This window comes from Neophocaena asiaeorientalis, unplaced genomic scaffold (genome assembly GCF_003031525.2).
Source record: "Neophocaena asiaeorientalis asiaeorientalis breed wild unplaced genomic scaffold, Neophocaena_asiaeorientalis_V1.1 scaffold268, whole genome shotgun sequence".
In the NCBI taxonomy this organism is placed as follows: Eukaryota; Metazoa; Chordata; class Mammalia; order Artiodactyla; family Phocoenidae; genus Neophocaena; species Neophocaena asiaeorientalis.
The window spans coordinates 6,199,102-6,210,744 of NW_020173979.1; the positions used below are offsets into that span (position 1 = coordinate 6,199,102).

General features: G+C 52.9%; 1 protein-coding gene across 2 annotated transcripts in view; it reads left to right on the top strand.

Annotated features, from left to right (window-relative positions):
- The window catches only part of SLIT3 (slit guidance ligand 3), a 597,102-nt gene that overhangs the window by 520,571 nt on the left and 64,888 nt on the right, over nucleotides 1-11,643 (top strand). For both annotated transcript variants that reach the window (XM_024753367.1, XM_024753366.1), the window contains 4 exons: nucleotides 3,324-3,467; nucleotides 3,776-3,919; nucleotides 6,621-6,784; nucleotides 7,859-7,991. In XM_024753367.1, the coding sequence (XP_024609135.1) occupies nucleotides 3,324-3,467; nucleotides 3,776-3,919; nucleotides 6,621-6,784; nucleotides 7,859-7,991 (585 nt within the window). The remainder of the gene's footprint in view (nucleotides 1-3,323; nucleotides 3,468-3,775; nucleotides 3,920-6,620; nucleotides 6,785-7,858; nucleotides 7,992-11,643) is intronic.

The following is an 11,643-nucleotide window of genomic DNA, read 5'->3' on the forward strand; positions in this document are numbered from 1 at the left end:
CCACTCTCTATGTCTGCATCTTTATTCCTGTCCTGCCCCTAGGTTTTTCAGAACCATTTTTTTTTTTAGATTCTGTATATATGTGTTAGCAGACCATATTTGTTTTTCTCTTTCTGACTTACTTTACTCTGTATGACAGATTCTAGGTCCATGATGGTTGTGTTTTTAATAAGTAGTTGCCCTCTTTTAAAAATCAGGAGTTTCCACAGAAAAATAACTGTGGATTTCTAGCCCTTTGGGAAAATCAGAGGATCTGGCAAAACTGAGCCCATGTTTCCAAACGGCTCCAGTCGAGTTGACCTGAGGAACGGCTGCCACCTAGCTGGGCCACGTGCTTTCCTGATCACTGCCGTCCCCACTGGGCTTGCTTCCAATTTTAGGTCACCTGCCTGGACCCTGTGGACGTTTGAGCTTGTAACCCCAGCTCAAAGTAGAATTTCCGCCTCAGGGGGCCGGAGAGGTCCATAAGGGAGGTGGACAGGACCTCCCCGACCTGACAGGGTGCCAGTGTGCTGCTCAATCATGACCCGGTATCCTCGGCTTCCAGAAAACTCCACTTAGCTCTCTCCCAACTGTATTTCCATTGAGGACTGGACTTTTAAACAGGATTACAGATGCTTCTCTGTTGCCAGAGTTTATGGGCTGTCCTACAAACCTGAAGAGACAGAGACCTAGAAGAAATCCAGGCTCGCCTCTTCAGACTCAGGCTTTCCAGAGATGAATCCCCCAGCCTCCAGGGGCCTTGGTGTTTCTTGGGAACAATGAGAACAGGTTCTGAAAGGTACACCCAGCAGTTGGCCAAGGCAGCGTGGCCGAGCACTGGGTTTGTCCTGCCGTGGACCGCTCTGAGCCAGCCCTGGCCTAGGGTGGGCGTTTCTGAGGCTGGGTCCTTTCAGATGTGAGATTCCCATCCTCACTGGAGTCAAAGCCATGATGAAGCAGTAATCCTTCAGGTGGGTCTGCAGAGACAAAAATGGAGAGAGGCTCAGTGCCTTTAGTTTTGCGTTTGGAGGTTTCCTGGGATCTGGGGGCATCTTCAGGAAGATACTGCTCTGAGAATAAGATGGAGCTCTTACAAAACCCTGAGGCACTGGTTTTGTGTCTGGAGCGCTTGCCCCAAGCTGCTGTCTCTCTGTCCTCCGGCCCAAGCTGCCTGCAGTTTTGTGTGGTGCTTTGATGGATGGAGAGAGATCAGCAGCCTGGTCTTCTGGAAAATTCTATCCCCTTTTTTCACTCTCCTTATGTTTTCCATTCTCCCAGCCCAAGGAAATCCAGTTCGCAAACCTTACAGTAATGTGATGTTAATTCTGCTCGTTTAAAGAAAAAGATGTCAGGAAATGGGAACCTCCCACTTCTTATAGCTGCTGTAACTCATCTTCATTGCCCACCCCATGTACTTCAGTTCCCCAAGAAGCCTAACTCTTTTGAGCTGGAGGAGAAGCTCCAGCATTTGGATGAGTTATAGCTGCTGGGAAAGTCTTTCTGTCTCCTCCCATGTCGAACTTGGGGGTAATTTGCAGTCTCCCCTGTGTATTGCCTTCATTTCCGAGTTATCGTGGACCAGGGCTACCAGGATTTATAAGACGACCGGCTGAGTTGCAAGAGAGTCAGGCAGGGCGCAGAAATCCAGTTTGAGAATCTCCCAGCTCTGTCAGATCTCAGGGGAGGGATTCTGAGGGGTATTTGCACCTGTTTTCTCAGCAGGATGGAGGAGGGAGGCAAGGAAGGCCATGACCAGGAGCACAGAGGGAGCAGACAATGCGAGGCTGGGAACTGTTTCCTCCACACCTGCCCACAGGTGTGGGCATTGCCACCCCCGCACACCCAGTCCCTATTTGAGAAGAGGGCAGGCAGGCAACCTGTATCGAGCCCTTGGGTGCCCAGTTGAACTTTACTTGCTCTGAACCATCCCTATAGGAGGCTTCACCCCCAGGGGTGCGTGAGTCAGGCCAGAGCTGCACAAGGAGGGCACTTGAGAGAAGCAGTAGTACCAGGGACTCATGGAGCGCTATGTCCCTTTCAGTGCTCTGTGACCAGGAGCAGTGGCCTCCCCTCCGTGGGCCTCAGCATGTCCAGCAGTACAATGGGCCAGCTGGTCCATCTCTCCTGAGCCCTCAGTTCTAACAAGCTCAGGGTGCTCAGCCAGTTAGCAGCTGTGTCTCCACCTACGGGTCTCCTGTTCGCAGAAAAAGGCCCCCCAGGATGTTTGCTGGGGAAGCTGGATTCTTCCCTCAGATTTTGTAACTCCATCACTTTCTGCTCCAGCCAGCCAGCTGGGGCTACCTTTCAGGCCTGAACATTTGGGTGGTCTGTGGAGACCCCCGGCCGCTAGCAGCACCTATAGTTCTGCAGTACGTGCTTGCTGCTCAGTTATCCCGTCCAGCCTGCCGCGTGGTGGCTAGGGGTCGGAGGGAAGAGCCCGCGCTCAGAGCTCGAGGGCAGTATTGGAAATGGCAGCACCGAGACTTGAAAGGACCGAGCCCACTTAGGAAAACACAACGTTCCAAATCCTGAATTCTGCAGAGCAGTAATAGAAGGGATGGGCATCCACATCGTCAAAGGAACATTCACTTGGGAAAAGTGGTTCACTGGAGGCTTTTCTATGTGCCCAAAAGCATGGTCTCCGATCCCAGTGCTATCAGCTGTGTGACTGTAGGTAGGTTACGGAGTCTCTCTGAACCTCAGTCATCTCATCCATAAAACAGGACAATGGGGGCTTCCCTGGTGGCGCAGTGGTTGAGAGTCTGCCTGCCGATGCAGGGAAATGCCCATCTGATGGGCGTTGTTTTGAGGATTTGATGTGATTCTGTTGGTCAAACCCCTCACGTGGTGCCTAGTACATAATAAGCGCACAAACTCTAGTAACTAGAAAGGGTTCATTTATATCAGGGATCTCAGATGGTGAAAGAGTCAAAGGTTCTACAAATGCCTCACCCCGTAGGGAGCAGGCATGTTTTATATTTTCCTCCAGCTCTCCTCTTGAGAATCACTACTTAGTGAGAATATCCGTGGAAGAGAGAAAATAAGTTTGAGAACCATTCGAAACCTGCCAGTCCCCAGGGCATTGAAAAGACAATCGTACTGAAAGACTTCAAATGCTACACAGTCTGTTTCACACAGGTAGTCCACCCAGCCACACCCCATGGGGGCGCTGGGCTCCCTGCTTCCTGAGGCACAGGTGCTGAAGACCAAACATAGGGAAGCCCAAGGTGGAGCCTCCACCAGCCAGTCCTCGGGCCAGGGGTCACTTTAGAGTCCCCAGCTGGCTGCAGGGCCAGCCATTCCCTCCCTGCGTCCTGACCTGTTCTGTCCCCTCCTTCCAGAAACTTGAGTAACAATAGGATCAAGGAGGTGAGAGAGGGTGCCTTTGATGGAGCTGCCAGCCTGCAGGAGCTGATGCTGACGGGGAACCAGCTGGAAACAGTGCATGGGCGCGTGTTCCGTGGCCTCAGCGGCCTCAAGACCTTGTGAGTTCCCAGGGCCTGGGCCAAGGCCAGAGTGGGGGAGATGGGAGAGCAGGGGCATCAGAGGGGCTGTGAGGGTTGGCGGGCAGCGGACTAGGCCCGGGCGCTGTCCTGGCCTGCTGAATCCTGGAGCCGGAGAGACATTAGACATTTCCAAGCCCTGGATGGGAAAGAACTTGGCATGCTAAGCTCCCCCCAACACACACACACACACACACACACACACACACACACACACACACGAGTGTGGCACAGTCATAGGAGGGAAAGGATGACACCCGTGTTTGCTCACCCCACCCCTCTCCCTGCAGGATGCTGAGGAGTAACCTGATCAGCTGTGTGAGCAATGACACCTTTGCTGGCCTGAGTTCAGTGAGGCTGCTGTCCCTCTACGACAATCGGATCACCACCATCACCCCCGGAGCCTTCACCACGCTTGTCTCCCTGTCCACCATGTAAGTCCCCCTGGACCAATGGCGCACTCATTCAGGGCTCCTCTCCTGCAGACCTCTCCTCTCACAACACCCTACTATATTTGGCCCAAGGTCATCTATCCATCTGTCAACGTAAACACTTGGCAGCCTCCCTCCATGTGCCAGGCACCATTTGCTACTGAGGATTCACAGACGTGGACCCTCCTTCCTGGAGCTCACAGCATAGCGAGTTGCCACAGGAGGGAGGTCCACAGTGATATGAGAGCCTAACGTAGGCTTTGTCGAGGAACACTGGAGCTATGCTCTGGAAGGTGAGTGGGAGTTGGCTTGTTTGCGAAAGCAGGAAGTGTATTTCTTTCGGCGGGAAGAGCATGTGCAAAGGCCCTGTGCTAGGTTGAAGCAGAGCAGATATGCAGGACTGAGCAAAGTCCAATGCGGTCATAGTACAGAGTGGGCAAGGCTGGAGTGGAGACCAGGGCCAGGCTACAGGACTGCCGTGGGCCATTTTGGTCTTTATCCAAAACACATCAGGAAGCCACAGAAGGTTTTAAGCAGGCCAGTGACGTGACGTGACGGGGGTTTTAAATTGATGTCACTGACTGCTTAAACGTGTATCAGAACCAGTTAGAATCTAGCTTTCTGGACGAATATCTCTGCCCACAATCTTCACTGTATTGGTAAGGGAGGCTGTTTAGAATAATGGTGAAAGCTTTGGGCTCTAGAGCCAGATTTTCTGGGTCCATATCCTGGCTTTACCTCCTGTTAGCTGTGTGCCTTGGAAGAGTTACTTCATCTCTCTGTGCTTTAATTGTCCCTTCCCATAATCCACCTCGTAGGATTATTATGACTGAATTTGTTAATATTGGTAAAACGCACAGCAGGGGCCTGAGATATAAAAAGTACTCGGCACATGTTGGCTTTTACGGTTTCTCATAGGATTTCTATGGGGTTCTGTCACCCTTAGCCGGTGGTTCATTTTTCCTTCCCTTCCCTTCTCCAAAGACCCTTGGGAAGACGGAAGAGAAAGGCCATTGCTGCATCTCCTGTGGCTGCCCGTGGTCCTGCTCCCATACAGCCACCCCACTGGCGATAAAAGCCAAAGTTACAGAACGTCCTAAAGGCCCTATGCCGTCTAGCCCCTCAGAACCTCCTTGCATTCCAGCCCCACTGGCCTCACTGTTCTGCGCACGCCCCAGGCCCACTTCCACCTTAGAACTTTGCACTGGCTGTTCCCACTACCTGGAAAGCCCTCCCCCTGGCTCCCTGCCCTCCTGTTATTTGCTCAAACATCAGTTGCCTCAGCCCCATTCCACCCCTCTGCTATCACCCCCAGTTCTTCCAGCCTTGCTCTTCTAATTTTTTCCGTAGCACCGACCATTTCCTAACATACTATACTTTTTGTTGTTAATTACATGTTGTCTGTAATTAACTCTGTAATTAAGCTCCAGCTCCCATCAGCTGGAGCATATGTTCCAGAAGGATGAAGTATGGGGATATATGACTGTTTTGTTCACGCCTCTATCCTCAGTGCCTACACCTGAGCCTGGCACTAAGCCCATTATATAATGGTTGAATAAGTGGGTGAGTTGAATGAATGAGTGACATGAAGATAGAGGACAGAGGGTTAGAACTAGCATGGGTGGGTTGGTTGATCTCAGCCCACTTCTCACCCCTCCTGGATGCCTCTGCACTGGGAATCCAAAGACAGGAAAGATGCCAAGAGGGCTAGCGTCACAAAGCATGAAGGGAACCAGCTCCGACAGGGGAAGGAACTTGCCCACCTTCTCACAGCTACTGAGTGTCAGAGCCAGAATCAACCCCAGGAAGGACTGACTCCCGAGACCTTAATTGCCATGTCAAACCGCAGCCCCTCAAGGGCTCTCCAGCCCTCTTCTGTAACCTCCCTAAGTTTTACATTCCTCATTTGTGAGATGAGAATACTGTCCCCTCCTTCCTAGGGTTGCTGTGACAAGTCTGAATGAGAAAATGGATTTATAAAGCGCTCAGCCCAGTTCCTGTCCTCTAGAAAACCCTCAGAAAGTGATAGCTGCCCTCATCCCTCCATCTGTCCCATCAGTGCATCTGACAGATTCGTATAAAGTGCCTATGCCGATGTCCTGCTAGCTCCTGGAGATACAGAGCAGGACAGACAGACCTGGTCCCTCCCCTCCGGGAATTGAGAGTCCAAGGAGGGAGGGGTTCCCAGCTCGGATGGATACTGTGGAGGAAATGACGGGGGAGAACGGGACAGGGCAGAACTTTTCATTTCCCTTGAGATGAGGGGCTTCTTTGAGGAGGGGTCATTTAAGCTGAGGGCTGAAGGAAGAGGAGGGGCCGCCCAGGCACAACGTAGAGAAATTCATCCCCGGCGGGAGGAGCAGCACACGTGAAGGCTCTAAGTGTAAGAAAGTCTCTGCGGAGGAATTGAGGCAGTTCACACAGCTGGAGCTCATCGAACAAAGGAGAGCACGGATGGCTACTGTATCCATCCGCGGAGGTCTGGAATGAGACCCTTGCAAAGACTGCCTCCGGGTTTTAGAAGAGAGTCTGCCTTCCTCTTCCCAGACCTTCTACCTCCTTCGTCCTTTCTCCTTCCCCTGAACCGGAAGCAGACCTGCCTGGAGAGCCAGGCCCTAGGCTTGCAGACCTGGATCCCAGGACCAGCTCCCACGGGACAAGGGTAGAGGCTAACCATTCAGAGAGGGCCCTTCTCTCCTCCCAGAAACCTCCTGTCCAACCCCTTCAACTGCAACTGCCACCTGGCCTGGCTCGGCAAGTGGTTGAGGAAGAGGCGAATCGTAAGTGGGAACCCCCGGTGCCAGAAGCCCTTCTTCCTCAAGGAGATTCCCATCCAGGACGTGGCCATCCAGGACTTCACCTGTGAAGGTAAGAAGGCTGGGGGCGGGGCAGGGGAGCAACACCTGGGAAGACGAGGACGCTACAAGAGAAAAGAGGTGCAGGCAGGCGGTAACTGCAGGTCAGGACCCCCCGAGATCTGATTCTCCTCTGCCCTCAGCATGCAGCCCGAGCTCTGGAGGGCTCTGCAGGCCTGCTTCTAGCCCACATGGCTCTGTCGTGCAAATTAAGAACAGGTGCCTCTTTCTACAGACATTTGACCTCCATCAGTCAGAAATCTGTCATAATATACTGCTTTTGTTAAAACGAGGTACTTCACAGCCATCTGTGAAGACACTGTTGTACCAAATATCTTAATCTGCCGTATCCACAGTGAGGTTGGCGCCCATTAAATGGTGGGGCACCCTTGTGCAGTACGCTACCTACACAACTGTACATGGGAGCCCTGGGCCGAAGTTCTCCTGCCTGCATCATCATGAGGCTGAGAGTATGTGCTCATGAGAAACAGACTTCAAGATGAGCTTCTGGGAAATTCCTGGCTAGGCAGTACGAATACCTGAAGATTCAAGGCTTTGAGTGTCAGGATTCCAGAGGGCATATTTGTTTGCATAAATTCAAGCCAGCACAATCTTTACTTGGTCAACTTTAGGTTATCTAGAGACGGATGAACTGGTTTGTAGATTAACTGAGGTTAAGGTATAATGGGGGCTGGGAACACATTGACCATGCCAGAGGGATTGTATAGTGGAAGGTGTGGAGAGAGGGAGGAGAAGGAGGGAAGTAGATAGGGCCCTGCCCCTACCCTGACCTCTCCTTCAGTCTATTTGGCTTATCCAGATCTGGTTAACAGTAACCTCTTCCATATCTAACACCTGGTTAATGAAGTTTTTAGCGTCTTTGTTTTATGTTAAATGTGGTAGAAGATGGGCAGCCCTATTCCCCAGCCCAGGTGCATCTTCTTTCCCTTCCAATCACGGATAAGACCAGCAAGCTCCTCATTCCCAGTTGTGGCTCGGAGCGGAGGGCTTCCCTTTCCTGCAGGCCGCTGGGTCGGGAAATGGGCCTCCCAGCCCTGCGCCATGCTCACTCCCCGGCTCTCCACAGGCAATGATGAGAGCAGCTGCCGGCTGGGGCCGCGCTGCCCCGAGCAGTGCACCTGCATGGAGACGGTGGTGCGATGCAGCAACAAGGGGCTCCGCACCCTCCCCAAAGGCATCCCCAAGGACGTGACGGAGCTGTAAGTACCGACACCCCGTACTCCCGCCACTACGGGCATCCGTCACACTTCACCCCTGCAAGCAAGACCGCCTGGGGATGCCCTACCTGAATGGGTCCCAGCAAGGTGGTGTCAGAGCCTCAGCAGGGGGCAGGCAGCAGCTTGCACACGGGGGCAGGAAGCTCCCCTCCCCAAGCCTCTGCCTGGCAGGTGACGAGTATCTAGAATACAAGTGGGAGGGCTGTTGTCTCGTTTTCTCTATCACCCCCAGTCCCCTGCTCTGCGCCGTGCCTTCTAGATTCCCACATAGTCCCTCAGTCTGACACCAGAAACAGCACAGGATAATCGTCAAAACATGGGCCCCCAGGCACTATGGCTTAGCAAGCGCCTCTACAAATAGGATCCTGTTCTACCTTAAAAAACACCCATTTTACAGATGAGATCTTAGTTCTGGGTTCTGCTCACTCTTCACCCAGGAGCCTTCTTATTCCATAGCCCAGGCTCCTGACACTAACTCCTCAGGGGTTCCTCCTGCCCCAGAAGCTCCCAGTTCAATGAAAGAGAGGCCCTTCTCTTCACGAAGGGCTCTCACTATTGTGGATAAAACGTTATTTCTGCCCCCGGAGAAGCTCAAAGAGTCCCACAGGCAGGGAGGCCTCTCGAGCATGTCCCAGGAGCTGCGCGGCTGCGGCCGGGTAAGCACCACGCACTGGCACAGGCATGCAAGCCACGTTCAGTCTCCCATTCATTCACTCAACACATATTTGTTGGGTGCCACTTGCGTCGGGCACGCTGCTAACACTGGAGAGACAGCGGTACGCAAAACAGGCATGACCCCTCCACGCGTGGGCTCACGGTTTAGTGGGGGAGGTTGACATTCACTCGGTCATCTCAGAGGCACATGTGACATGACAGCCGTGAAAGGCGCTACAAAGAAGAGGAATCAAGGTTGCTATGACATCCGAAAGTAGGGAGATTTGACTTCGATGTGAAGATTAGAGAAAGCTGCTCTGGGGAGGGCGGCGGGGGTGGAGCTGGAATCTAAAGGGCAAGGAGCAGATGATGGGAAGGGAGGGAGGCTGACCAAGCAGAGGCCCTGTGCTGGGAGCGGGCAGAGCCAGGAGAGGGGCTGGCGGAAACCCAGAGGGCCCGGCCGGGGCACGCCACCACCCACCTCTCACTCCGGCCCTCTCTGCCTGGACCCCAGGCACACCCCCTTCTCTGGGCCAGCTTAGCACACGCCCTCTGGCTCTGCCAGTGCCTCATGGGGTGGAAGCTGACCACGCTCTGGTCTAGAATGGCTGAGAGGTTCCTGGGTGTGTGTTACAGCTCCCGGCGTCTCCTGACACTCAGCGAGGCTGTAACAAGGCCTGCCAGCCCAAGTGAAAGAAGGAAAAGTCGGGATAGTCACTAAAATGTCTGTGTCAGCCCTGGGTTTGGGCTGGGGCCGTGCCCTCAGAGATGTGCACAGCGGTGTGGTGAGCTCCACGCCCTTTCCCGGCTGGGCTGGGCTGGGCTTGGGGTGGGGACTGCAGGAAATGACCCAGGTACATGCCTCCTTCCTGGGCTAATTGAGTGCCAAGTGTCACGTGTCAAAGAGAAGAAAATGCCATGAAAACAGGCCCTCGGACGCTTTTCCCCAAAGCTCACGAAACACAGATTGAAATGACAAAGATAATTGGCCGTAATTATAAGGTAAACTTCAGGGCTTTGGGAGGAGACCTGATTTCCTGCTTTGGAAATGATGGTGCTTCCCTGTGCCAGACGTGGGTTCCAGAGCTCGCCAAGGAGGGCAGCCCTCACTGCCCTTGGGAGATGTTCCCAAACCATCTCCTGGAGGGGAGAGGGAGTATCTGGGGAGGGCAGAGGGGGGGCAAGAAAAGAGACGCCAGAGAAAGTGAAAGCTGGCAGGCCCAGAAAACTGGGGCTTGGAGGTCGTTTGTCCAGGGACACTGGCTGAGTCCAGATTCGGTGTTTCCAACACTGGCTTTCCAGCTTCCTTGGCTTCATTAGTTATCTCGGGCAGAGCTGCCAACTTACAAAACAAAATTAAGTTTAATTCGCTGAGAAGGGGTGGGGAGATGTATGTGTGCATGTGTGTGTATGTATATGTATGAATGTATCTGTGCATGTAAACAGATGAAATGCAAGCTCAGAGAGGTTAAGTATATACATATGTATATATATATTCAAACTGTATGGAATAATTCAAAGGTATTAGAGCCAGGCACCGCTCCAAGGCTTTCCACAGAAAGTCCCATCTAATCTTCATAATCACTTCAAGGTGGTGATTATTATCAACCTCATTTTACAGATGAGGAAACAGAAGCTCAGAGAGGGTACTTAATTTGCCCAAGGTCACACAGCTATTAGCTAGTGGAGCCTGAATATGAGGCTCAGCTGCCTGACTCCAGAGTTGCCCGTGCATCACCCCAGGCCCCCAGTCGGACTCCTGGCTTGGAGTTGGGGCTCCTGGAAGGTGGCTGCCCTCCGCCTCCTTCACCATTCAGTAGGTCAAAGAATTCTTTGTGCGGCCCTCGTCAGCACCACAAAGCTCGAAACAGAAATGGGGAACAATCCATTCAACGCTCCGTGTGGATTTTCATGCGAGGCAGCCGTGTCCTCGTGTGCTTGCGCTGGGGCTGAAACAGGGCATTTAAATGCAGATCAACGCAAAGGTTGACCTGCTGGAAATGCTCTAGTAGTTCTAAGGCTGGCAGGGCAAGAGTGCAGTCTTCTGAAAGGGTCCCTCCGGGGCCTGGGCTGCAGGCTAGAGGCAACGTTGGAGTTCAGAGTGTTCGTGAAGGGCTTCCTACAAAGAGCGCTTTCTCACACAGCCGCGTCTGCATTTCTGAAGTGAAACCTTTTGATTCCGCATCTTCTGAGCCTCGATGCCAGGTCGCCAGGGACATTCTGCACTTAAAACAGCTCCCTCGCAGCTCCCACTTGGCTCCGCAGTGCCAAATGCAACAGCACCTGGGGAGTTCTGGGGTCTTCATCACACAGACGATGTTTCCTGAGCATCTACTGTTGCCCGCTAGTGTACAAGGATGCTCTAGTGAGCAAAACAGATACGGTTCTGCCCCATCATCACAAATTCACGTAAAGGATGGCCCCAGGGGGTGCGGGGGATGGTATCAGGGAAGCGATGCTCAAGCAGAGGCCTGAGCATCTATGTGAGGTAACTAGACAGGGAGGGAGAAGAGGAACCAGAGGGTGCAGAGACCTGCCCCCGTACCAAGCGGAACGTGGGGCGTTCGAGGAGGGGTAAGGTCACTGGAGGTGGAACCAGAGGTCAAGCCAGAGTTTGCTGTAAGGTGAACCAGAGAGGCAGGCAGGGACTGCAAGGGTTAATTTCGTGTGTCGACTCAGCCACGCTGTGGTGCCCAGTGGTTTGGGCAAATGTGAGCTAGACGTTGCTGTGAAGTTACTTTGTAGATGCATCAACATCTACAGTCAGTTGGCTTTTGAAATAAAGGAGATCACCCTTTCTAATGTGGAGGTGGGCCTCATAAAATCCGTTGAAGACCTTAAGAACAAAAAACTGAGGTTTCCTGGAAAAGAGGGAATTCTGCCTCCTGACTGTAACATAGAAGTCCTGCTTGAATTTCAAGTCTGCCTGCCTGACCTTCCTTAGAATAAATTCTCTCTCCCCCTCTCCCCTCTCCCCTCT